This window comes from Rhinopithecus bieti, unplaced genomic scaffold, assembly GCF_001698545.2.
Source record: "Rhinopithecus bieti isolate Rb0 unplaced genomic scaffold, ASM169854v2 scaffold_13317, whole genome shotgun sequence".
NCBI classification, from domain to species: domain Eukaryota; kingdom Metazoa; phylum Chordata; class Mammalia; order Primates; family Cercopithecidae; genus Rhinopithecus; species Rhinopithecus bieti.
In genome coordinates, this window is record NW_016807516.1 from 1,296,631 (window position 1) to 1,323,587 (window position 26,957).

At 53.1% G+C, this 26,957-nt stretch overlaps 1 protein-coding gene and 1 pseudogene across 4 annotated transcripts; one reads left to right on the top strand and one right to left on the bottom strand.

The window, feature by feature from the left end:
* LOC108536089 (tubulin alpha-8 chain-like) overlaps window positions 1–11,844 on the bottom strand; it is a 15,741-nt pseudogene extending 3,897 nt beyond the window's left edge.
* Window positions 11,845–12,560: 716 nt separating this feature from the next.
* P2RX6 (purinergic receptor P2X 6) lies at window positions 12,561–26,562 on the top strand. Of its 4 annotated transcripts, none has more exons than XM_017882594.1 (12): window positions 12,561–12,898; window positions 13,501–13,651; window positions 15,563–15,634; window positions 20,448–20,523; window positions 20,714–20,807; window positions 20,890–20,970; window positions 21,047–21,188; window positions 21,281–21,390; window positions 25,048–25,141; window positions 25,255–25,320; window positions 25,496–25,573; window positions 25,663–26,562. In XM_017882594.1, exons 1-12 carry the CDS (start codon window positions 12,735–12,737, stop codon window positions 25,849–25,851), a joined length of 1,317 nt encoding a protein of 438 aa, XP_017738083.1. In that variant the 5' UTR covers window positions 12,561–12,734; the 3' UTR covers window positions 25,852–26,562. The 4 variants fall into 4 exon arrangements, with proteins under 4 accessions (XP_017738083.1, XP_017738084.1, XP_017738085.1 ...); XM_017882596.1 differs by having other exon boundaries at window positions 12,606–12,820; XM_017882597.1 differs by having other exon boundaries at window positions 12,747–12,893.
* The last annotated feature ends 395 nt before the right edge of the window (window positions 26,563–26,957 follow it).

The window sequence follows — 26,957 nt, forward strand, 5'->3', positions numbered from 1 at the left end:
GGTGGCTCATGTCTGTAACCCCAGCACTTTGGGAGGCCGAGGTGGGCGGATCACAAGGTCAGGAGATTAAGACCATCCTGGCTAACATGGTGAAACCCTGGCTCTACTAAAAAATACAAAAAATAAAAATAAAAAAATTAGCCAGGCGTGATGGCGGGCGCCTGTAGTCCCAGCTACTCGGGAGGCTGAGGCAGGAGAATGGTGTGAACCCGGGAGGCAGAGCTTGCAGTGAGCCTAGTTCATGCCACTGTACTCCTGCCTGGGCGACAGAGCGAGACTCCGTCTCAGAAAAAAAAAAAAAAAAAAAAAAAATTAGCCAGATGTGGTGGCAGGGCGCCTGTAATCTCAGCTACTCAGGAGGCTGAGGCAGGAGAATTGCTTGAACCGCAGAGGCAGGGGTTGCAGTGAGCCGAGATCATATCACTGCACTCCAGCCTGGGCGACAAGAGTGAAACTCCATCTCAAAACAAACAAACAAAAAAGAATGTATGGTAAACCACACTAAGACTGACAAAAAGGAACTTAGAGCAAAGAGAATTCAACAAGGTCCATCTGGAGCTGGACTATCTTCTGGGAGGACAGGAGAGGTTGTACTTTATCTCCCCACAGACTACTGTCTCACAAGACTTAGCTACAACAGGAAACCTCTGCAGAGCACAGCATCTCCCACAGTGCCTGCCAGCTAAGGATGTCTTCACCTTCCAAATGCAACACCAATTGAAAGAAAAATTCCTCTACTCAAGTCGAGAGGCTTAGTAATTAGACACAGAATGGAAGGTTTCACCTCCTACCTGTAACATCTAATATCCAAGGTCTGTAATCCTCCTGTGTAACATGTAATGAACATTCCAGGTTGGTGTAACTGTTGTAGATTTTACCCTTCTTTTTCCTTTTTTTTTTTTTGAGACAGTCACGCTTTGTTGCCCAGGTTGGAGTGCAGTGGTGTGATCTTGGCTCATTGCAACCTCTGCCTCCCTGTCTCAAGCGATCCTCCCACCTCCGCCTCCCCATTAGCTGTGACTGCAGGCATGCACAACCATACCCGGATAATTTTTATATCTTTTGTAGAGACAGGGTCTCACTATGTTGCCCAGGATGGTCTTGAACTCCTGGGTTCAAGCGATCTTCCCACCTTGGCTTCTCAAAGTGCTGGGATTACAGGCATGTGTCACTGAGCCTGGCGGATTTTACCCTGTTCTGTGAATCACTTTAAATCTGTCACTTAAAGATGATTTGCATCAACGTAAGATGAAAAATAGAGATGATCTGTGTCAAGGTGTTGTAAAGTGGCTGACAGAGGGCCAGACAGATCCAAGAAGTTGTGTGTGTTCAGAGGCAAGCTATGGCCATTCCACATGGGAAAAAGAAGACACATACCTGTGACTTTCTTATATCATTTCAATCTAGAATGATCCTGGAACTTGCAACTCCTCCAGCACCTTCAGAACTCATTGACAGTTACAAATGTGGGATCTATAGCTTTGCCTAATGTGGAAACCACTGTAGACAAGGGCTCTTAACTAACCATAGGGCACAAAGTTGACCAACACAGGTGTGGTGAGGCATTTAGCCTAGTCCTCACAACAGATCTTTGAGCCTGACATTCTGTTATTTGGCTTCCAAATACATGGTACTTTTCTCTTGGTAGACAATGGACTGTAAGCATAGCTAAAGGAGCACCAAATCATCAGTCTGATTGTGTGTGAGGCAGAGGTCTCTGCTTGGTTTGGAGAAAGGGCAAAGACCTGCCTTTGGTCTTCACAGTAAACACTGCACAATGTATTTAAAAATCTTCACAGAAACAGTGTTGCCCAAACTTCAGTGACAACAGGTGACCAAGATGATGTAAAGTGTAAAACCCACTGTTTAAAACACAAAAAATGATACCATAGAACCTGACAAATTACTAAAGTGAGCAGTGGAGTAATGTGGAGGACAGACCAGGACCTGTAGTCAGATCATCTCTGATTTCTCTCCGCATCACTTGCTGCCTGTGAGGCTTCAGACACCTAAAGCTATCTCAGCCTTTGTTTTCTTTCTTTCTTTTTTTTTTTTCTGGGACGGAGTCTCGCTCTGTCGCCCAGGCTGGAGTGCAGTGGTGCGATCTCGGCTCACTGCAAGCTCTACTTCCCAGGTTCACGCCATTCTCCTGCCGCAGCCTCCCGAGTAGCTGGGACCATAGGTGCCCGCCACCATGCCCGGCTAATTTTTTGTATTTTTAGTAGAGACAGGGTTTCACCATGTTAGCCAGGATGGTCTCGATCTCCTGACGTCGTGATCCGCAGGCCTCGGCCTCCCGAAGTGCTGGGATTATAGGCGTGAGACACCGTGCCCGGCCTCAGTCTCTGTTTTCTAAAGTGTAAGATGCTGGTAATATTGCCCCATGAACTTTAAAGGGTGGCAGTAACATATAAGGGAACATAAAGTATTTGGTAAAGTATAAGGCGGTAGGAAATAAATTACTAAAATTATTCTCCTTGCAACCTAGCTGACATGAAAAGGGGTTGTCTCCACAAAGGATGCGGGCCTTCATGGGCAGCATTATTCTGCAGGTCTGCTGCTTCCTGACGGCACAGGGACTCCACCTCACCCAGTACTACCTTACATCCAGTCGGACACCAACCCACAAACTGGTTGGTGCACTTGCTCTTGATGGTGGCGACAACCGCACTGACATCTTTGGAGACCACATCCCCTCGGTACAACATGCAGCAGGCCATGTACTTGCCATGTCGAGGGTCACAGTGACCACCTGATTGGCTGGCTCAAAGCAGGCATTGGCGATCTCGGCCACGGACAGCTGCTCGTGGTAGGCCTTCTTGGCTGAGATGACCGGGGCGTAGGTGGCCAGGGGGAGGTGGATATGGGGGTATGGCACCAGGTTGGTTTGAAATTCTGTCAGATCCACATTCAGGGCCCCACTGAATCACAGGGAGGCCATGATGGAGGACACGATCTGCCCAATCAGATGACTGAGGTTGGTGTATGTGGGACACTTGATGTCCAGATTGTACTGACATGTCATAGGTGGCTTTGCTGTTGACCATGAAGGCACAGTCAGAACGTTCCAGGGTCATGTAGGTGGTCAGGATGGAGTTGTAGGGCTCCACCATGGCCGTGGAGACCTGGGGAGCTGGGGAAATGGCAAACTCTAGCTTGGACTTCTTCCCGTAGTCCACCGAGAGCCACTCCATGAGCAGAGACACGAACCTAGAGCCAGTGCCGCCCCCAAAGCTGTGGAAGATGATGAAGCCCTGTAGTCCGGTGCACAGATCCGCCTGAGAGAAACCAGACAACGTGAGCCAATGCCCGTGGGAGCCACACCACCAACCTCCACCAAGCCAGGGACACTTCTCTTTGCCTCTGAGAGTGGATATCGATTCAGACCATCCATAATGAACACGCATCACACTTTGAAGCAAAGAAAAGCAGACAATACAGATCTATGCACAAATCACTACGCACACTTCATAGTAAGACGTTGCAGACTCAGTCGGACTCAAGATGCTGCTCTAAGTGTTGCGAAAATGACCTTCCCTTCACCATCCAAGGCCTGTTCTCCCATGCAGGACAACGTCCACATGAAGCCTTCTCTTCTTACCAGTTTGCGGATCCGGTCTAGGACCAGGTCTCCTTGCCGATAGTGTAATGGCCTCTGGAGTAATTACTGACTGCATCTTCCTTGTCAGTGATCAGCTGCTCCGGGTGGAAGAGCTGCCTGTAGGTCCCTGTGCGCACTTCATCTACAAAGAGACCACATGTGCTGTGAGGTTTTAAGGCCTACTGTACACCAAGGTGGACACGTTCCAGGACTGTTCACTTCTACAAAGTACATGCTGTTCAAAGTACATGAGCTACATGTTGTAGGTCAACAGTGGCAGTGTCTGGTAGAAAATGTCTCTGTGTGGGGCCAGGCATGGTGGCTCACGCCTGTAATCCCAGCACTATAGGAGGCCGAGGTGGGAGGATCACAAAGTCAGAAGATCGAGAGGCCAACATAGGGAAACCCCGTCTCTACTAAAATACAAAAAATTAGTTGGGCGTGGTGGTGTGCGCCTGTAATCCCAGCTACTCAGGAGGTTGAGGCAGGGGAATCACTGGAGCCTAGGAGGCAGAGATTGCAGTGAGATGGCACCACTGCACTCCAGCCTGGCAACAGAGTGAGACTTTGTCAAAAAAGAGGAAAGGAGGGGAGAGGGAGAGGGAGAGGGGGAGGGGAAGGGTGAAGGGGAGGGGGATGTCTCTGTGTGATAACCAAACCGCAAATGCAATTTAAGGTTCTAGGAAGTTAAAGTCAGCTCTGGTATAAATGTCAGCAGGAACAGTTTCCAGTGAAGGGAGATAAGCTCTTGCACCCCCCGCCCCGCCTAGGTAATTCTATAGGTACATTCGTCTTTCCTACTTGAAGCTACATTAAAGGTTAGAAGTTAGAAATCTGACTGGCTGCAGTGGTTCACACCTGTAATGCTAGCACTTTGGGAGGCCAAGGCAGATGGATCACTTGAGGTCAGGAGTTTGAGATCAGCCTGGCCAACACAGTGAAACAAAATTAGCCGGCATGGTGGTGCACACCTATAGTCCCAGCTACTTGGGAGGCTGAGGCAAAAGAATTGCTTGAACCCAGAATGCACTCCAGTCTGGGTGACAGAGCGAGAGATTGTCTCAAAAAAAAAAGTTTATTATTGCTGTATTTGAGAACTGAAACCCTGAAGCATAGATTAAAGTTGCCTTAAATATACAGTCTAATTAACAGCAGTTACAACTTGCTGTTTTATTATTATTTTTTGAGACAGGGTCTCACTCCATTGCCCAGGCTGGAGGGCAGTGATGAGATCACAGCTCACTGCAGCCTCAAACCTCCTCAGGCTTAGGCGATCCTCCCACCTCAGCCTCCCAAATAACTGGGACTACAGGCACATGTCATCATACCTAGCTAATTTTTTGTACTTTTTTTTGTAGACATAGGGTTTCGCCATGTTGCCCAGGCTGGTCTTATACTCCTGGACTCAGGCAATATGCTTGCTTCAGCCTCCCAAAGTGCTGGGATTACAGGCATGAACCACCACACCTGGCCAGAGATGCTGTTTTTAAATGAGAAGAAGAGGCAGTTCCTAAGTGGTTTACCAAAAATTGCTCTTTTAAAAAAAATTAAGATGGGTCTCACTGAGGCTGGCCTTCAACTCGTGGCCTCAAGCAATCCTATCACTTCAGCTTCCCTTGCCACAAGAATCTGTATTAAAATAGCATAAGCTATTGATTGTCCATACATTATTCTTTGCATCACAAATTCCAGGAACGTGAAGATAATACATTAAGCTAGTCAGTAACAAAATGTCTTTAAACAGCTGGCCCCTGGGCATTGGTACAAAGTGTGTTACTGAAGTCCCATATTCATTTTAATCTTTTTCTTCTTCTTATTTTGAAACAGGGTCTGGCTCTGTCCCCCAGGCTGGAATGCATTGGCATTGTCATAGCTCACTACAGGCTGAACCTCCTGGGCTCGGGACCACAGGTGTGTGCCACCATGCCCAGCTATTTTTTTTTTTTTAAGTTTTTGAAGAGATGAGGGTCTCCCGATGTTGCCCAGTCTGGTCTTGAACCTCTGGACTAAAGTGATCCTCCCACCTTGGCCTCCTGAGTCTGGAATTACAGGCGTGAGCCACTGTGCCCTGCCTGAAGTCCCATATTCATGACTCTGGGCCTGATAAATTCTGCATACCCCATACAGCTCAAAGTGCTCCGAGCTATTTTTCCTTTTTTCACTTTCTCAGTGAGGAGTGAGTTTCTGCCCACCAGAAAGGGAGAGGCACATCCCTGCTCAGGGAAGAGCCAAGCTGAGACTCAATACTCATTTTGGAGGACTTTGGAACTGATTCTTCCTTTTTTTTTTTTTTTTTTTTTAACAGGATCTCACTGTGTTGCTCGGGCTGGGCTCAAACTCCCAGACTCAAATGATCCTCCTGCCTCAGCATCCTTTGCAGGCTGGGCCTACAAAGCATGCACCACCACGCCCAATTTTTTTTTTTTTTTTTTGAGACAGAGTCTCATTCTGTCACCCAGGCTGGAGTGCAATGGCGCTATCTCGGCTCACCGCAACCTCCCTAGTACCTGTGATTACAGGCACCCGCCACCATGCCCAGCTAATTTTTGTATTTTTAGTAGAGACAGGGTTTCACCAGGTTGGGAAGGCTGGTCTCCAACTCCCGACCCCAGGTGATCCACCCGCTGTGGCCTCCTAAAGGGTAGGAATTACAGGCGTGAGCTACCGCGCCTGGCCTTGACCTCTTTTCAGTTTGCGAAAGCATCAGCACCAGCATGTCTGTGTACTGTCCTCCAATTAAAAGCCCCTTCTGCACATGGCTAACAGCTCCTCATCCTCCTAATCCTTCTTTCTTTTTTTTAAGACAGGGTCTCATTGTGTCACCCAGGTTGGAGTGCAGTGGTGCAATCATAGCTCACTGCAGCCTTGACCTCCTGGAGTCAAGAAATCCACCTGCCTCAGCCTCGTGAGTAGCTAGGACTACAGGCATGTGCCACTGTGCCCAGCAATTTTTTTGTTGTTGTTATTTTTAGTAGAGACAAGGTCTTCTTGCTACGTTGCCCAGGCTGGTCTCAAACTCCATGACTCAAGTGATCCTCCCACCTTGGTCTTCCTAAATGCTGAGATTACAGGTGTGAGCCTCCTCATCTTCTAATCTGGGTTCATAGCATCAGGAAGCCTTGCCTGCCTGGCTGAGCTTACTGGACGACCTTGAGCCCCATGTCCTTCCACGGCTCTGGCCATTAGACCTCTCTCTGCCTAGTGGGTCTTTCCTACCAGTCTGAGTGTCCCTTGGAGATCTGAAGTTGACCTCTCTCCATGATCCCAGCACCTAGCATAGGTATAGGAAGGCTGGTTTGAAGAAATACACAGAATAAAAATGGATGGATTAACCAGAGCGCTCAGCCAGCCTGCTGGACTACCACCCGTGGCTACAGACACTTTTGTTTAGCACCATGGAGAGCTCCCTGCACAGAAGCAAGGACTCAGGGCATTGCCCCTCTCTACCTGAGAACTAGACTCAGCACCCAGCACCAGATTTGATAATACAGGTACTCAAATACATGTGCTTTTCTCTTTACTCAGACACTTCTAGGGCTGGCAGGGTCAGACAGTAATCCCCCACTTTGTAGGGAAGCCCTGTTTTTGCTGAACAGCTCAAGGGTAGGAAGATTCTTTCTTCTACACACTCCTGCAACTGCCAATGCTTGTTCTGTGTGACCCTTGTAGCGGTCCTATGTTGTAGGTGCTACCATTGCCACGGATCAAGTGGGGAGGCAGAGACCCAAGCTCCTTCACCTCTCAAGGGAGTTGGGCCCTCCCACAGATCTCCTTCTGGAAAAAAAAAATGGCCTTGCTGGGCCTGTCTATTTCCAGTCCCCAACCACCTCCCTCATGTACATGTGTCTGTTTGTGAAGCCTTCATAGCACCTTAGCTTCCAGGCCCTCCATCCTGGCTGTCTCTCTGGCACTTGCCCTTTTACTGTGCCGGTCCAAAGAGACACCTATATTCAGTTTGTCAAAGTCTGAAATAAGCCTGTCTTTTAATTTCATTGACTCCCAGTAGTAATTTTTTTAGAAGGCAACTTGGTTCTCTGGCAGTTACGCCAGGGCTAATTCTCAAAGGCCAAGTCTGGTGCCATCCCACTCCCTCTAAGCTGCTTGAGCCAGATCAGAGATTCTGAAACACTGCAGAAAAGAGAGTTCTCCTGGGGCATCCATTAAAATGCAGATTCACCAGCATTCTCCTGAGAGTTTGGTTCAGCAGGTCCAGGGCCAGCATCTGCATGCCTAACCCAGGGTCCCAGGTGATCCTTACTATTAGTAGACCATTTGAGGAGAGGCAGGTAGAAGTACATATTCCTGGCAAAGCAAACACTCAGGAGCATGAGAGTGATGAGATCAAGGAATCCCAACCATGTCTGCTACCTCACCTGGAACAAAATCTTCACCCTTTTTTGCCACAGTCAACAGTCCTGCAGCCCCCTCTGCCCTCTACACCCCACAGCCTGGCCACGCTTCCCTGGCTCCCTAGCCTAGTCACACTGCTGTCTGCCAGTCTGCGAAACAGGCCTGCATGCTCACTGTTCCTCTGCTTGAAGTGCTCTCCCTCTGATCTTGCCAAGGCTGACTCCTTCCCACTCTGCACATTTCAGCTTAAATGTCACCTCACAGAGGCCTCCCCAGCCACCTCTTTAAAGCAGAGGGTCCCCCATTCTTCTCCAGAAACAGAAACTATTTGTTTCTTTTGTAGCACCAATAATTGCTGAGAATGATGTTGTTAACATTGTTCCTTGAGGCCAGGAACTTGGTTTTGTTCAAGGTGGATCCCTGGTGGCTAAGTCAGCACGCAGCACATATAGCCATGGGTAATGAGATATCTGTGGAAGGAGTGAAGAGTTCCGTGTGGTGGGAGTGGAAGAGGAGTGGGGCAAGGTGGGGCATGGGGAGCAGGAGCCAGAGCACATGCTCCCTGGCGATGTGCAGTGCGGTCCTACCAACCCCCACCCACCCCTGCCCCAGGAAGCTGAGCTTTTATGGCCATGGCCCAGTGGTGCCCTGGGCGCCAGGTGTTAAACTGCTTCGCTCATTCAGCTTCGGTTATCAGCTTCAGAGTCCAGGGACTTCAGGTCTGTGTGGAGCACAGGAGTTCAGCAAAGGTACTGGTGGCCGCCTGCTCTCCAGGCCATTCCCTGACAGCTGTATCCTTCTGCATGGCCGGTTGATGGTGAAAAGCAGCACAGAGGGCCCTGGGCCTCCTGCCACTCCCAGCTGGTTCTCCGACAGGTCCACTTTTGGGGGACGGAGCCGCTCTCAGTCAGGTGGGATGCAAAGGCAGCACCCCCCTGCCCACGTCCCTTTTCTGCCATCCGCCAACCTCCAGGTCTGAGGCAAGAGGAAGGGACCCTTATAGGTTGAATTGTCTGGGTTGGATGGTGGCTCTGGCTCCCAATGGCGGGTCCCTCTGCCCCTGACGTCCCCCTCCCTGTGTGCCACGAGCTTTCTGTGTCAAGTGGTTAAAACCGCCTCCTCTTGGTACTTAGAGGACTGCTGTGGTGGGGGACCAGCCACCACCGTCAATGACTGTGGTCTGCGTGATATCACCACCCACTTCAGAAGCCCCTCACAGCCCCACTGCCAGGATTGGCAATAATACCCCAGGTGGCCATGCATGGAGCATTACATGGGTCACACACTCTGCCTGACCACTTCGGAGTGCGTTTCACTTCATGCTCCCACAGCCCAATGGGCCATTTCACAGATTGGAAACTGAGCTGCTTTCATAAGTCACCCTGTTTTCTCAGTGGCAGAGCCAGCATTTGGATTCAGCTCCAATGAACTCACACCTTGCCCACCCCTTTCTTGAACTTCCCAGTCCGCAACTCTCTGTGTTGCAGGACTTTCCACCCTGCATTCAGGCACTGGGAGTCTCTTATGTGCAGGGCAGGGCAGGAGAATGGGTGCCAGCTAGCAAGGAAGGAGAGTGGTGGGGTGCGGTGGGTGAGAAAGGGACTTGTATCCAGCATTGACTGCACAGCGGAGGGTCTAACTCCACCCCACATGCCCGCTCCTGTGATGAGGCCCCTCCTCTATCCACCAGCAACACCAGCAGGCCCCAGGTGACATGGCCTAGCTTTCGGGAGTGGAGGCACATCCCTGAGAAAAGGGAGGACTCAAGCCTGCCCACCTGCCCCAGGCCCAGCACCTACCACAGATGCTGCTGCTTTTGTTCAGGGCACCTGCCAGGGCCTCTGTACCTGCCTCATAGAGCCCATTGTCCCAGAGTTTCAGCTACTCGACATATAGATTGGAGGTCATGAGGAAGCCAGAGCCCGGCACCCTGGGACAGACAGAGCAAACACACTGGCCACTATCCTGGCTCATGCTCCAGGGCTCAGCCCACTCCATGTCCCCGACCTGGAAAGTACCCCGCTTCCTACCTGCCTAAGGGACACCTGCTTCTCCTTTTAGGCCCCGCCCAGGTCTCCCCCTACTCCCACCTCTCCCAGAGCCCCCAGTGGGTTAGAAGCTTGCAGGCTCCCCAACCCTTAATGCCATCTGTCATAGCCTCAATCCCATCTGTCTCCCAGATGTGGAGGGTAGGGCATGACTGGCACAGGCAGAAGCTGGCAAGTATAGGGGACAGACTCAAGGGCACTCTCATGGCTGTTGTCTCCTGGGGCCTCTTCCTGTAAGCCTGGACCCAGTGTCCTTCCAGTGGTACCTGGGGCCCCAGGCCACCATGCGGCAGGTTCAGCTCTGGGGCGCTCCCTTGGCACAGAAAGCAGAAGATGGGCACAATGCTATGGATCCGGCAGGACCTTAGGTAGAGGGTGTCCCCGACCAGTTCTCCAAGCCCATGGGTGCCTGGTAGGAGACAGCAGGATGAATGTGAACCCCTGCATGGCTATAGCCACCTGCCTCCTCCCCTGCCCTGCATCACTACCTGGCCTATTGTTTGTCTCTAGACGCACTGCTTCCTACACTCCTTGGGACCACTGCCCCCATGTGACAGATGGGAACATCGAGGCTAAGGCAACGCAAATCTTTTCCTTAAAGTCATACAGCTGTCAAAAGAAAGCTGGACAACCTGGGCAACATAGCGAGATAAAAAATTATTTAAATTAGCCAGATGTGGTGGTTCCCTGTAGTCTCAGCGACTCAGGAGGCTGAGGCAGGAGGCTCACTGGAGTGCAGAGTTCAAAGCTGTAGTGTTGGCCGGGCGCGGTGGCTCAAGCCTGTAATCCCAGCACTTTGGGAGGCTGAGACAGGCGGATCACGAGGTCACAAGATCAAGACCATCCTGGCTAACACGGTGAAACCCCGTCTCTACTAAAAAATACAAAAAACTAGCCAGGCGAGGAGGCGGGCGCCTGTAGTCTCAGCTACTCGGGAGGCTGAGGCAGGAGAATGGCGTGAACCCGGGAGGCGGAGCTTGCAGTGAGCTGAGATCTGGCCACTGCACTCCAGCCTGGGTGACAGAACGAGACTCCGTCTCAAAAAAAAAACCAAACAAACAAACAAACAAACAAAAAAAAACAAAGCTGCAGTGAGCTATGATCCTGCCACTGCACTGAAATCTGGGTGACAGAGCAAGACACTGGCTCTAATAAATAAATACATGAATAAAGTACCACAGCTAGTGGTAGCCAATCCTGATAGAGTCAGGCCTCTGCCTGTCTGATGCCAAATTGCACGCTGTGTCTTTTAACCCGATTGCAGACCACAAGTGTTTTGTGAATATTTTCCCGGGGAAAAAACAGAAGTAGTTCTAAATTCTATACATCCATTAGCTTAGTTTTACCTATGGATTGGGAAAACCCAGCTCTAATTGCATTTCAGGCTGGGACAGCCCTTGGTGCACTATCTGGCGGGATTTTGCATTTTAACCTCCTTCTGGAAGCGCCTTATGGTAAAGTTACTAATGCCGCCAGGAGCGCCGAGGGGAGGGCGAGGGGCTGGAGACGCCCCGCAGAGGGCTACGTGCCCTGCTGAACAGGGGTCTCCTGCCTCCTCGGCCCCAGCCCACCTCCCACAACCCCTGTGGGAGAAGCCTCCAAGGGGAGGAGACGGGCCTGGCCCCTGCCCCGTGCACCTTCCGTCTCCAGGTCGGAGTCCGAATCGGCCTCGGCACCCTCCTTGGCCTCGGGGACCCCTGCAAGACGTCCGCAGGCCGCCGTCGCCTCTTCCTCCTGCTCTTCATCCTCCCCAGACCTCTCGCAGGAACCACTCATGGTTAAGCCCTTTTCGCAGCCTCAGACCCTCAGGCGAAGACCGCTTGCCGCCTCACCTAGAGCGCGGCCCGGGGATGTGGGCGGAGTCTGCGGCTGCGCTGACCAATCGAATGTGGCGTCCATCTACTGGCGTCGGCCACGGCAATTAGCGACGAGCTCCCTAGCGGCGGTCGCCCCGGCAACCCGGTGTTGTTGGTTGCCGTAGAAACCGTGGCTCGCCTCAGCTGAGGCTCCCCGCCTGAGAGGGTAAACTGCACGCGCCACGGGCCATGCACTAGCTTGGGCGCCTTGTGGGCATTTAGCCTCCCTGCCTCCCTTGGGGGTTCCAGCATCGCCCCCCTTTCATGGACTGGGAAACACGCCTGACTCCAGGACTTGTGTTTTCCTCACTGCACTGGGGAAGGTGGCGGGGGACAGCTTTTCAGGAGGGCCTGGGGAACTTCGCAGAGCCAGGTCACCCTCTCACTCTGGGCCTCTTAGTTCTCTTGCATGCTCTGGCCTTTGCATACGCTGCTCCCTGCACCAGGAACCTCCATCCCCATCTTTTTCTGCTTGTCGAACTTCAGAAATCTGCAAGGGTCAGCTTAGAGGTCACTTCTTCCTGAAGCTTTCCTCAACACCCTCCCCACCCTGCTGCTGCTGCGCTCAGGCCGTCCTCTCACAGCACTGATAACAGCTGTCTCTCCCCACCCTCCCACCACCTCCACTCCCACCCCAGGAAGTGAGGCCAGAGGGCAGGGACAGAGCTGCTGCTGTTCTCTGTGTACCACCAGAGCCCAGCAAAGGGAATGTAGGGAGGGTGGGAGGTGCAGGGCAGCTGGGGTTAGGGACTGAGGGCTGGGTGTCGGAGGCTGGATCCTGCTTTAGTGGAAGTGTCCCTTTAACAGTGACTGGCCTGGCCTGGCTCGGGCCCTGCTTTGCCTCCTGTTCAGCTGTGACTGCAGCTACCATGCTGACTCATGTGCCCACAGCTAGCAAGAGCTGGCAGCATGGGCTCCCCAGGGGCTACGACAGGCTGGGGGCTTCTGGATTATAAGACAGAGAAGTATGTGATGACCAGGAACTGGCGGGTGGGCGCCCTGCAGAGGCTGCTGCAGCTTGGGATCGTGGTCTATGTGGTAGGGTAAGAGAGAAGAGCTTTTGGCCAGGCTGGAGGGGCAGGGGAAGAGGTGGGGGGTGGGGCTTGGTCCTGCTGGGTTGAAGTTGAGGGTTGGGCTGTTTAGGGGCTGGAGGGGAAGGGGGCAGATTGGGAGGGGGGCTGGGGGGAGGTAGGCGATACAAGACAGGAGAGCAAGAACAAGCTGCTTGTTTGTCCTGTGTGCCCACCTGCCTCCTTCCCAGTCCCTCCCCACGGCCCCACCCAGGGGGCACAAGACATCGTCCTTAACATCTGTGAGAGCTGGAGCAGTAGCCCCAGAGAGACCACCAGCTCTACCTCGGGTCAGGGGAGTCTAGAAGCTGGGAGCTGGGTCTAGTGAGGCTGGGGGTGGGTGCTGGCTGGGGAAGGTGATTGTCTGAGGGCACTGGCTCTCTGACGCATGGCTGGAGCTTCTGTCTCGTTCAGGGCGTCTGGAGTGGGAAGTGGGGCCAGAGAGGAGGTGGGGCCCTCGATGCTGGACTGGGAGCCTGTAGGGTGTGGGGAGAGAACTGAGCATGTAGGGCCCAGCTCTGCCCCTGTCACTACACGCTGTGGACACACCACACTGCCTAACTTCTCCTCCCCAGGTGGGCTCTCCTCGCCAAAAAAGGCTACCAGGACCGGGATCTTGACCCCCAGATTTCTGTCATCACCAAACTCAAAGGGGTTTCCGTGACTCAGATCGAGGAGCTTGGAAACCGGCTGTGGGATGTGGCCGACTTCGTGAAGCCACCTCAGGTGGGGGCCCTGGTGCTGCTGATGGGGATACAAGTCCTTTGCCCACTGACAGCTTGGACACCCGCCATGCAGCCAGTGTGTGCCAGAGAGAAGCATGTGATGCCAGAGGCAGCTGGGGGTTCTCAGGAAGGCCTTCACAGAGGAGTGGCGCCTGAACAGCGCTTTCAGGGATGTGTAGGAGGTTTCAGGGTGGAAAAAGGGGCTGGTCAAGAAGCCAGGCCAGGGCTGGGTGTGGTGGCTCACTCCTGTAATCCCAGTACTTTGGGAGGCTGAGGCGGGCAGATCTCGAGGTCAGAAGATAGAGACCATCCTGGCTAACACGGGGAAACCCTGTCTGTACTAAAAATACAAAAAATCAGCCGGGCGAGGTGGCGGGCGCTTGTAGTCCCAGCTACTCGGGGAGGCTGAGGCAGGAGAATGGCGTGAACCTGGGAGGCGGAGCTTGCAGTGAGCCGAGATTGCGCCACAGCACTCCAGCCTGGGAGACAAAGAGAGACTCTGTCCCCCGTCCCAAAAAAGAAGCCAGACCAGAGAAACTGCATTTCCAAAGACTGCCAACAGAAAAGAAGGGGGTGTCCGGGACTAATGGCTTGAGCTTGAGAGTGGTGTGGGATGCTGGGGCATGGAACTTCCTGTAGCCCTGCTCCCTGACCTGGGGCACTGTGGTCAGGTGCTGCTCCTCCCCTCTTCTCGGCTGTGTTTTCCTCCTCCATCCACCCAGCTCATCCCCAGCCTCAACTTCCACTTCTACTCTTCTGATGCCCAGGGTGTATGTAGTCCCAGTGAACACCTGCCCAGAGCACAGCTGTCTTCCAGGTGCACACCTACATGTCCAAAGATCAATTATTTCCCTCTCCTGGCATGGCCTCTGTGACATCCACTAGTCACGATGGTTGTGACATCCACTAGTGCCTCAGCCAGATCCGTGACTCAACCTGGACCCCTTCCTGTCCCTTCCAAGATTTTTCACCACTACCCTTGCCATGCCTGCATGAGACTGTGGCCTCCTAGAGGGCCCTTAGATGCCCCTCTCACCTCCTCCCTACTACTCGGTGCACACCACGCAGCAGCCAGGCTGAACTTTCACACCAGGCATCCTCAGAGCCTGCAGCCCCTGCTTCTACCCTCAGGAATTTTCCCAACCCTGCCTATGAGGGTGTCCACACATTCCTCCCAATCCTAATGGCTGCCACTCCCACCACCCTCTGCCCAGCCCTCACCTTCCCTTCCTGTGTGTACATTCCTCAAATTCACAGTGCTCTCACGAGCAGCACTGGAGGGTCAGCCTTTCTTTCCAATGTCCTGGGCCACCCATTGACCACAGGCAGAGCTTTCCCTCTTCTCCCCTGGCCCCTGCTGTGCCAGTGCTGCTGTGTGTGGGATGGGAGACTCACCTCTTCTCCATCCTGGGCAGGTGCCGGGCCCAGCTCTCCCCTGGATCTTCAGTACTAGAAGCAGCAGGCTGTTGGAATATTCTGGTTGAAGCCAGGCATGGTAGCTGGAGCCTGTAGTCCCAGCTACTTGGGAGGCTGAGGCAGGAGGATCTCCTGAGCCCAGGAGTTAGAGTTTGCAGTGAGCACTGATGATAACACTGCACTCCAGCCTGGGTGACTAAGTGAAACCCTGTCTCTAAATGCACACAGACACACGCACACACACAAATAAATTTTGGTTGAGCAAATGAGAAAGAAACTTGTCTCAAGAGATGGACATGGGCACGAGGCTTCCTGGTCTCAAAAATGGTCAGAACGCCTGCCAGCCTCCCATCTCTGCTTCAGTCTGCCTTATGGGGGGACAGGGTTAATGACTTGATGGGGCCAACATCCCTTCCCTCATAAACCAGGCTTCCGGCTTCCGGCCTTTCTGGTCAATGCGAGCCCATCCAGGCCAACCTTGAGATTTGCCTCCTAGGGAGAAAACGTGTTCTTCTTGGTGACCAACTTCCTTGTGACGCCAGCCCAAGTTCAGGGCAGATGCCCAGAGGTGAGTTTGTCCAGGATCCTCCCAGCAGGCCCCTCGTTCCTCCACCAGCCCCAGGTGGCCATCCGTGTTTCCCTTTCCCCTTCCCAGGTGGCGGAAGGCTCAGCATGTGCTTAATGTCCCCCAGGCACTGGGCTACATCTTTGTGTGAGTTATTTCTTTCAGTCTTCATATATCCCCTGTCTGGTAGGAAGTCCTGTGATCTGCATTTCAGAGGAGAAGACTGAGGCTCGGTAAGGTTGAGTCACTTTCTTAAGGCCTCCCAGCCTGTGGGTGACAATACCCCGAGCTCTGGGCAGCAGCAGTTCCCATGAGGTGCCCAGACCCTCCTCATCCTGGTCCTGCCTCTGGGTACTCTCCAGGTTGTTATTGTGACAACCAGAGCTGGGCACATGCTCAGGGAGGCTCTAATAGCAAGAGCCAAGCTGGAATATCACCTCCCCTTCTCTGTGCTCAGCCTCTATTAATGTGTCCTGAAGCAGCTTTCATCTTTGTGAGCCAACACAGCACACTCTTGCTCATGGTGAATTCAGGGTTGCTTATGATTTCTGGATAGTTTTGTTTTGTTTTGTTTTGTTTTTGAGATGGAGTCTTGCTTTGTCACCCAGGCTGGAGTGAAGTGACGCGATCTCGGCTCACTGCAAGCTCCGCCTCCCAGGTTCACACCATTTTCCTGCCTCAGCCTCCCGAGTAGCTGGTACTACAGGTGCCCGCTACCACGCCCAGATAATTTTTTTTTTTGTATTTTTAGTGGAAACGGGGTTTCACCGTGTTAGCCAGGATGGTCTCGATCTCCTGACCCCATGATCCGCCTGCCTCGGCCTCCCAAAGTGCTGGGATTACAGGCGTGAGCCCTGATTTCTGGATAGTTTTTACATCAACCATGGTCAAGCCAGAGTCCCCCACCTTGTTCTTCTTCGTTTCTGATCCAGAAATACTGATTCTCCCCCTGACATTTCACCTTTACCCCTTGCCTGGAGATGTCCCTGGGATCCTGCATCTGTCACAGAGCATGCTCATTCTCTCCAGCTGTGAATTTTGTTTGAACTATTGAGACTCAGGACATAGTCCCAAAAGTTTACTTCCACAGTGACATCTTTCTTTAAACAAGTCCAACATTTACCTGCCTCCTGGGCTAGAGGGTCATTGTGCAGACACCTGTTCCCTGAGCCCTGGTGGTTAGTCCTAGCACAGTTGCTGGAGACATCCCATGTCTGTAGTTGGAAATATGCACAAAGGATTGCTTACTCTTTTTTTTTTTTTGAGATGGAGTCTCACTCTTGTCCCCCAGGCTGGAGTTCAATGGCCCGATCTTGGCTCACTGCAACCTCCGCCTCTCGGGTTCAAGCAGTTCTCCTGCTCAGCCTCCTGAGTAGCTGGGATTACAGGTGCCCACCTCCACGCCCAGCTAATTTATGTATTTTAAGTACAGACAGGGTTTTGCCTTGTTGGCCAGGCTGGTCTTGAACTCCTGGCCTCAGGTGATCTGCCCGCCTCAGCCTCCCAAAGTGCTGGGATTACAGGCGTGAGCCTGCCGAGACCAGCTTGGTTGGGGAGACCCTAACCCAGCGGCGCTAGAGAAATTAAAGACACACATACAGAAATACAGAGGTGTGGAGTGGGAAATCAGGGGTATCACAGCCTTCAGAGCTGAGAGCCTTAAACAGATTTACCTACATATTTATTGACAGCAAGCCAGTGATAAGCATTGTTTCTGTAGATTATAGATTAACTAAAAGTATTTCTAATGGGAAACAAAAGGATGGACCAAAATAAAGGGATGGGCTCTGGCGAGTTATCTGCAGCAGGAGCATGTCCTTAAGGCACAGATGGCTCATGCTATTCTTTGTGGTTTAAGAATGCTTTTAAGCGGTTTCCCCCCTGGGTGGACCAGGTGTTCCTTGCCCTCATTCTGGTAAACGCACAACCTTCCAGCGTGGGCGTCATGGCCATCACGAACATGTCACAGTGCTGCAGAGATTTTGTTTATGGCCAGTTTTGGGCCACTTTATGACCAGATTTTGGGGGCCTATTCCCAACATGAGCCACTGCGCCCAGCAGGATGTGCTTACTCTTAGTGAACCCACACAATGTCCTTCCCTTTCTTAATGCTCAGGTGTCTATTTAATATTCAGTTTGTAGACTGTTCTGAAATTTGGCTGGATCCGTGGGTCTGTTTTTCAGAATCTGTGCAATTCCTCTTTGTCTGCAAGCACACTTCTGGCTCTTTCCATGAAACATCAGGGCTGGGTTGTAATTATCAGATCTGACAACCTGGCTTTCCCAGAAGACCAGAGTTCTGCCAGCTCCTCTCGGGATCCTGGCCCCTGATCCTTCCCGTACATGCACCGTGCTCCTTTAGTGTCACCTCCCTCAGCAGACACCGCTGAGCCTCCCCTCTGGGCCAGGGGGCTAGCTATGCTGAATTCACAAAACTCCATCTCCCATACCTCAAGGACCACCTGTGTGGACAGCCCAGCCAAGGTGGCAGGTCCTATGATGGGACAGAGGCTGTAGGTGGGGGACCCAGGGCTGCAGTTGAGCAGAATCTTTTTTTTTTTTTTTTTTTTTTTTTGAGATGGAGTCTCACTCTGTCACCCAGGCTGGAGTGCAGAGGCATGATCTCGGCTCACTGCAACCTCTACCTCCTGGGTTCAAGCGATTCTCCTGCCTCAGTCTCCCAAGTAGGTGGGACTACAGGCACAAGCCGCCACACTCAGATAATTTTTGTATTTTTAATAGAGACAGGGTTTCGCCATGTTGGCCAGGCTCGAACTCCTGACCTCAGGTAATCTACCCACCTCGGCTTCCCAAAGTGTTGGGATTACAGGCATGAGCCACCGTGTCCAGCTGAGCAGAATCTTAAAAAAGGGTGAGGAGAAGCTGGTGAGCAGGTGGATTTGGCTGGAGTAGGTGTCCACCAGAGGGTGCTTGGTGGGCAAAGGCGCTGAGCTGTGTGAGGTGAGGTGCCTTTAGGGCTACCTGCCCGTGAGTGGAGCTGAAGTGAATATTTGAACTGGGGTGGGAAGAAGGTAGTTCAGGATTTCAGGGGCCCCTGTAAGCCCCACTATGAAGCCAAACTGTTTTTGTTTGTTTTCTTTTTTTCTTTTTTTTTTTTTGAGACAGGGTCTTGCTCTGTCACCCAGGCTAGAATACAGTGGTGTGATCACAGCTCACTGCCTCCTTGACATCTTGGGCTCAAGCAATTTTTTTGCCCCAGCCTTCTGAGTTGCTGGGACTATATAGGTGGGAGTGTTATACTCAGCTAATTGTTAAACTTTTTTTTTTTCCTGTAGCGATGAGGTCTTGCTTTGTTGCCCAGGCAGGTCTCGAACTCCTGGGCTCAGGCAATCCGCCCGCCTTGGACTCTCAAAGTGCTAGGATTACAGGCATGAGCCACCGTGTCTGACAGGAGCTAAACCTGATGAGAGGAGCAGAAGAGAGCCACACATGGGCTCAGAGGCAGGGTGCTCAATCTCCTGCACATTGTGGGATGCACCACTTGGGCTGCTGGGGGTAGGTGGATGAGGGTAGGGGGAGACATGGGGGCCCCATTGGTGGTCACTGTGGGGTCTAATTGGAGGAGACGGTAGCCCAGCTGGAGTGGAGAGGAGAGGCAGACACAGGACATAGGTAGGGACAAAGAAGCACAGCATGTGGCTCTGCTCTGCCCTCCACCCAATCATGACGGCCCTGTCTTTCAGAAATTCTCACTGCCTCATTCTGGCTTCTCAGAGGCCCTCAGCCTTCCTTGAGCCCCTGGTATTGCTGTTCCTCCTGCTGCCACTGAGCTGAGTGCCCTGGGCAGCAGTGTCCATCCTCAGCTGGGGCAGAACCGTGCCTGGGAGAGTGCCTGGTGCTCAAGGGTGCCTTCCTCTCTTGGGTCTGGGACCCCAGAAAGCTCGCCTGTCCTCCCCTTCTGCCAGAGCCCCATAGTCCTATGCCTCTGTGCAGGCATTAATGTCCCCAGGTTACAGAAGAGAGAGCAGAAAGGAGTAGCCTGTGGCCCCTCAGCAAGGGTGTGGGGTCCTGCTTCAATACCCAAGCCCTTGACTCTAGGGCCCTGATCTTTGTCAGTTGTGCCCCCATTCCGGGCATCAAAAACTTACCCTCCCAAGGTATATTCACCTTCCCTGATCTGTCATCCAGATTGGACCAGAGGAGCTAGACCTGGAAGGATCACTTCCGTGTCCACCACGGACAGAACTGTCAGGAGGGAAGGGCAGGGTGCGTTGTCTCACACCTTTAATCACAGCACCCTGGGAGGCTGAGACAGAAGGATTGCTTGAGGCCAGGAGTTTAAAACCAGCCTGGTCAACATAGCAAAACTACATGTCTACAAAAAAAAAAAAAAAAATTAAAAAATCAGCCAGTCACAGTGGTGTGTGTTTGTAGTCCCAGCTGCTGGAAAAACTGAGGTGAGAGGATTGCTTAAGCCCAGGAGGGCAAGGCTATAGTGAGCCACGATCATACCACTGCACTCCAGCCTGGGCAACAGAGTGAGACCACATCACTAAAAATAAATTTTTTTAAAAAGGAGGAAAGGGGTCTCCCTTTGTTTTTGAAATACAGCGTTGTACCCTCATCTGGCCAGGGCGTTGCTCTGCTCCCTCCTCTGACCACCTCCTTTTATTTGCACCCTCTAGCTTTCCTGTGTGGGCCCAGACTCAGGGTACTCTGGTGGGGGGGTGTTGAGGAGGTTTAAGGTGGGAAGGGGGCCTGTCCTTCCCACCTTGAACCTCCCTGCCTTTGAGACTGGGCTGTGGAGGGGAGACATCCCCTGTGCCATCGGTGACTGCTTTCTTGCCCACCTCAGCACCCCTCTGTCCCACTGGCTAACTGCTGGGTCGACGAGGACTGCCCAGAAGGGGAGAGAGGCACGCACAGCCACGGTAACTGTGGGCTCTGTCTTCCAGTGTCCCCAGCAGGGTGGGGGCTGGGCTTGGATCCTGGGTGGCTCCTGAGTGCAGGCCCCATTCGCCTCTGTCCCTGCATCTCTCTTTCTGCCAACAACCCCTTGGCTGACGCCTTCCCCAGCCCTGTGGAGATTTGAAGGTCTGGAGTTCATCTTTTGTTTTCTAGGCGTGAAAACAGGCCAATGTGTGGTGTTCAATGGGACCCACAGGACCTGTGAGATCTGGAGTTGGTGCCCAGTGGAGAGTGGCGTTGTGCCCTCGTAAGTGTCCCCACAATCCCCCACCCCCACCAGCGCAGGGCCCCAGGCCTGGCAGAGGCTGTCATCTCCCTTCCACCTGCAGGAGGCCCCTGCTGGCCCAGGCCCAGAACTTCACACTGTTCATCAAAAACACGGTCACCTTCAGCAAGTTCAACTTCTCTAAGTAAGCAGAATGGGTCCCATCTGCCCCAAGACCCTCCTTGTCTCCTACCTTGTCTGACCTCCCCCACCCCTCCCAGGTCCAATGCCTTGGAGACCTGGGACCCCACCTATTTTAAGTACTGCCGCTATGAACCACAACTCAGCCCCTACTGTCCCGTGTTCCGCATTGGGGACCTCGTGGCCGAGGCTGGAGGGAACTTCGAGGACCTGGCGTTGCTGGTGGGTCCTGAGTTGGGGGCAAGGTTCCTGGAGGGCTCTGGGAGAGGGTCCCGGGCCCACCCACCAGTGGAACAGCTGTGTGCTATGTGCAGGGTGGCTCTGTGGGCATCAGGGTTCACTGGGATTGTGACCTGGACACTGGGGACTCCGGCTGCCGGACTCACTACTCCTTCCAGCTGCAGGAGAGGAGCTACAACTTCAGGTGCGGCCCCACTGCTCCCAGTGCCCAACTGCTGTGCCCATCGCCCTCTCCCTGTGGCAATCAGGACAGACCACACCCAGGCCCAGCCCTCTGGATATTCCACTGGTGTGCGAGGGGCTCCCAGGAGCATGAGAGAGCTGTTCTCAACCCCACATCCTCCAGCACAGGCTCCATCCTGCTCCCCCAAGTCCTGAGCCCTCCACCCCATCTGTCCCGGGCCCCTGCCCAGCTCAGGCTCCTCACTGTCAACCCTTTCTCCACCCCACCCTGCCTCTAGTATCTCCCCTCCACAGCAATGGGGTGTTTGCTTTTTACTTTCCCCTTCTTCCTTTCAGCTTTTTTTTTTTTTTTTTTTTAAGACAGAATCTCATTCTGTCACCCAGGCTGGAGTGCAGTGGCCCGATCTTGGCTCACTGTAACCTCCGCTTCCCGGGTGCAACCGATTATCCTCCCTCAGCCTCCGAGTAGCTGGAATTACAGGCGCCCACCACCACTCCTAGCTAATTTTTATACTTTGGTAGAGATGGGTTTTCACGATGTTGGCCAGGCTGGTCTCAAACCCCTGACCTCAGGTGATCCACCCACCTTAGCCTCCCAAAGGGCTAGGATTACAGATGTAAACCACCGTGCCTGGCCTCCCTTCAGCTTTTACCTAAACTTTTTTTTAAAAAACTCTAGACAAACTTAAGATTAGTACCATGAACACCCATATACCTTCATCTGGGCTTACCAGTTTTTATGTTACCATCTGGCCACATTTTCTTTCTCCCTGTCTGGAGTGAACTGGATATGTTTAGATTTCAAACGGAACTGTTTGAAAGTAGGTGGCAGACATCCGGACACTTACCTTTTTCAACATTGTCCTGAGAACAGGGACCTTCCCTATGTAGCCACTGTCTTATTGTTGCACTCAAGAAATTGACTTTTGGGTGCAGTGGCTCATGCCTGTAATCCCAACACTTTGGGAGGCTGAGGCGGGAGGATCACCTGAGCCCAGGAGTTTGAGACCAACCTGGGCAATATAGGGGGACCCCCCATGTCTACAAAAAATACTTCTAAAATTAGCTGGGCCTGATGGCAGATGCCTATGGTCCCAGCTACTCAGGAGGTTGAGGTGGGAGGATCATTTGAGCCCAGAAGACTGAGGCTGCAGTGAGCCATGATCATGCCACTGCATTCCAGTCTGATGACAGAGTCAGATGCCATGAAAGAAAGAAAGAAAAGAAAGAAAGAAAGACATTTAGCAAGAGTAAATCTTTTTTACTTTTTAAAAAACAATATAGAAACGGGGGTCTCACTATGTTGACCAGGCTGGTCTTGAACTCCTGGCCTCAACTGATCAGTTTCCCACCTCAGCCTTCCAAAGTATTGAGATTACAGGTGTGACCCACCTTCCTGGCTGGCAGAATAAATCTAATACTTAATGCTCCCCAGCTGTGCCAACAGTGATCCTAAACTTTTGTACTTTCCAATCTATGATGCACTCAAGAATTTTTTTTTTTTTTTGAGATGGAGTCTCACTCTTGTCACCCAGGCTGGAGTGCAATGGCATGATCTTGGCTCACTGCAACCTCTGCCTCCCAGGTTCAAGCAATTCTCTTGCCTCACCCTCCCAAGTAGCTGGGATTACAGGCATCCACCACCATGCCCGGCTAATTTTTGTATTTTTGTAGAGATAGGGTTTCACCATGTTGGTCTCGAACTCCTGACCTCAGGTGATCCACCCGCCTCAGCCTCCCAAAATGCTGGGATTATAGGTGTGAGCCACTGCACCTGGCCTTTTTTTTTTTTTTTTTTTTTGAGACAGAGTCCTCACTCTATTGCCAGGCTGCAGTGCAGTGGTGGCAATTCGGCTCACTGCAACCCCCACCTCCCGATTCCAAGCAATCCTCCTGCCCAGCCCTCCCCGAGTAGCTTGGGACTCAGGGTGTGTGCCACCAATTCCCCCCCCCGCTGATTTTTGTATTTTTAGTAGAGACGGGGTTTCTCCATGTTGGCCAGGATGGTCCTCGATCTCCTTGACCTCATGTTCCACCTGCCCTTGCCTCCCAAAGTGCTGGGATTACAGGCCGTGAGCCACCACGCCTGGCCTTTATTTATTTATTTATTTTAATTTTAAAATTTTTTTTTTTTTCTTTTTTTTTTTTTTTTGAGAACGGAGTCATCGCTCTGCGCCCAAGGCTGGAGTGCAGTGGCCGGATCTCAGCTCACTGCAAGCCTTCCGCCTCCCGGTGTTTACGCCATTCTCCTGCCTCAGCCCTCTCCCCGGTAGCTGGACTTGGGACTACAGGCGCCCCCACTCGCCCGGCTAGTTTTTGTATTTTTAGTAGAGACAGGTTTCACCGTGTTACCAGGATGGCCGGATTCCTGACCTCGTTGATCCGCCTCCGTCTCGGCCTCCCCCAAAGTGCTGGGATTACAGGCTTGAGCCACCCGCGCCCCAGCCTTAATTTTTTTTTTTTTTGAGACAGAGTTTTCACTTTCTTGGCGTCCAGGCTAGAGTGCAATGGCATGATCTTGGCTCACTGCAACCTCTGCCTCCCAGGTTCCAGTCTCAGTCTCTGGAGTAGCTGGGATTACAGGTGTGTGCCACAATGCCTGGCTAATTTTTGTATTTTTAGTAGAGATGGGGTTTTGCCATGTTGGTCAGGCTGGTCTCGAACTTCTGACCTCAGGTGATCCACACACTTCGGCCTCCCAAAGTGCTGGGATTACAGGCATGAGCCACCATGCCTGGCCTTTTTTTTTTTTTAGTTGAAATTTTGCTCTTGTTGGTGTCAGGCTGGAGTGCAGTGGTCTGATCTCGGCTCACTGCAATCTTTGCCTCCTGGGTTCAAGCAATTCTCTTGCCTCAGCATCCCAAGTAGCTGTGATTACAGGTGCATGCCACCACACCCAGCTAATTTTTGTGTTTTTAGTAGATATGGGGTTTCACCGTGTTGGTCAGGCTAGTCTCGAACTCCTGACCTCAAGTGACCCACCTGTCTCAGCCTCCCAAAGTGCTGGGATTACAGGCATGAGCCACCATGCCTGGCCTCAAGGTTCTTAAATTGCATTTATTATCATGTCTTTAAGTCTTCTAAGCAGATTTATTGGATCCTTCTGCCACTGAGTGTCACCTCGTCATGCAAGTGGGCACACCACGGCCACCAGGCCTGGGGATGATGCCCCTCAACACAGCTCACTGCATCCCGTCTGGTCTGGCTTCCCCAACCTCCTGAGCCCTTCGAAACCATGCGGGGCTGGCTCCCACCCACATCCTGTTCCCCCCACCTCTGTGCTGGCAAACCATCTGTGTGCATGTTCCTCTAGGCCCAGTCTCATGTCCCCTCCAGGAAGCCTACCCCAGTTCCCAGGGAAGAGTGAGTTCCCATCTCTGGAATCCCTCAGCCCTGAGCCTGCTCCTTCACATCCCCGCTGCTGGGTCTGTTTAGGGACTCCTCTGTCTGCTATCCCCTCAGCAGGCAGGGAACTTCTGAGGGACAGGTCTTGGTTTGCTTTTTCTGTTTTCTCACCAATGACACAGGGCTGAGACCCAGGACTCAGGCTTGGGCTCTGGTTTACAGTCAATGGATAAGTTGGACAGAGCCCTGGCAGGGCCAGCCCCACCTGTGGGTGGGCAAAGCAGGCCACCAGAGCCCTCTTTCCTGCCCGCAGGACAGCCACTTACTGGTGGGAGCAACCGGGTGTGGAGGCCCGCACCCTGCTCAAACTCTACGGAATCCGCTTTGACATCCTCGTCACCGGGCAGGTAGGCACAGGTAGGGGTCAGGCCAGGGATGGGAGGCGGCAAAGCAGACAGGGCTGGAGGAGGAATGAGGCCGACAGTCGTGGGCTGAGAGGTTCAGCTCAGATCTCTCTCAGGCAGGGAAGTTCGGGCTCATCCCCATGGCCGTCACACTGGGCACCGGGGCAGCTTGGCTGGGCGTGGTGAGTGCAAGCACTGTGGGCACCTGCACGCTGCGGTGAGTGCCGCTGACCAGGGTGTGTCCAACGCATGCTGGAGGCTCCGGTGCCTGCACATTGAATCTCGGGGTGCAGGCTGGGGAAGTGGCAGGAGAGCAGGCTCGGGGGCTGGAACATGGGTTGGCCCTGCCTCTTCCAGGTCACCTTTATCTGTGACCTGCTGCTGCTGTATGTGGATAGAGAAGCTCATTTCTACTGGAGGACAAAGTATGAGGAGGTGAGCTGAGGTGCTCTGCTTGGACTCTGGGTTCTGCCACACTTAGAAAGAAGTTGGCTGGATCCCTGACCTGCTGTCCTCGTCTGCAGGCAAAGGCCCCGAAGGCAACCGCCAATTCTGTGTGGAGTGAGCTGGCCCTTGCATCCCAAGCCCGACTGGCCAAGTGCCTTAGGCAGATCTCAGCACCTGCACCCATGGCCACTGCTGCTGAGAGTCAGACACAGACACCAGGATGGCCCTGTCCAAGTTCTGACACCCACTTGCCAGCCCATTCCTGAAGCCCGTAGCCATTCCCTGCTGGTTGAGAGTTGGGGGCTGGGGAGGGTGGGGCCCTGCCTGGGGATCTCAAGGATGAGGCCCCAGCATGGAGGATTGGGGGTAGAATTCTACCCTTGAACCCCAGCAGACAGTCCCTCCCCTGACTCCTGCCTTAGCAGGATGCTTCCTCGGGGAACCACAGAAGTCAGCCACAGAAGTCATACTTAGGAAGCTGTCTGAGCGCAGCTGCTCGAGGGAGGCCCTGACTCTGATCCCAGGCTGGGTGGAGTGGCTGGAAGGAATGGTTCCAAACAACAACACCGAGATCTCCCTCAGGCTGGCTGGGTTTTGCAGCTGGAATTCTCCTCTTGGTCCCAGGGCGGGGCAGGGAATTCTAATTGTCCACCCCAGGGAGGCAAGGGGCTGCTTTCCATTGTGGATACCTGGTGATCAGGGCATGCTGTGGAAGGCCAGGGGTGGGGCTGAGGCTGGGCTGACGTCTGGAATCATCTGCCACCTGCAGCCTCAGTAAAATGCCTGGGGTCCCTGCTGCCTCTCAATCCCCAGAGCCATGTCCATCGGGAGCTGGGCTCTGAAGGGCTAGGGTGGGAGAGTGTGGCCCCTGAGGCCTGGGTATCCAAGGAGGGGCACATGCACCTGATTCTCCTTGGGGCCCAGAGAAAGCTGATGTCTTGGCTGGAGAAAGTCGTGGAGTAAAGCCAGCAAAGCCACCCTCTTCCTGTGTAATCCTTACAGGCAAGACTGGAAAGTTGGGGGGCATCTATGGTAGACATGGCACAGCCATGGGGAGCCAGTGGGGCAGTGCAGGGTGGACTTGGGGACCCTACCCCCGAAGACTGAGGCCCTGCAGCTACCAGGTGGGCTAAAAAGTAACTGGAATAGGCCTGGACACTTGTGCACCCATGTCAGAGCCTGAGGGCCACACTCTTTCACCTCACAGCCCTTGAAGAGTGCACAAAGACAGCCAGAGAGCCTCAGCCCGGGCCTGAGCTCAGAAGCAGCTGCCGCCTCAGTCTGCACACAGGCATGCACCCCAGGGTAGTGCCTGCAGGGACGTGTGTGTCCCTGTGGGTGTGCCTGTGCCGGGCAGGCCTCAGGCGCATGC

Excerpts from the sequence above, each read along its gene's own strand:
- P2RX6 (XM_017882594.1), top strand. The coding sequence starts at position 12,735 with ATGTGCCCACAGCTAGCAAGAGCTGGCAGCATGGGCTCCCCAGGGGCT. Across the intron at positions 20,971-21,046 it reads AGCAAGTTCAACTTCTCTAA|GTCCAATGCCTTGGAGACCT; the intron begins GTAAGCAGAATG and ends CACCCCTCCCAG. Across the intron at positions 25,142-25,254 it reads ACATCCTCGTCACCGGGCAG|GCAGGGAAGTTCGGGCTCAT; the intron begins GTAGGCACAGGT and ends GATCTCTCTCAG.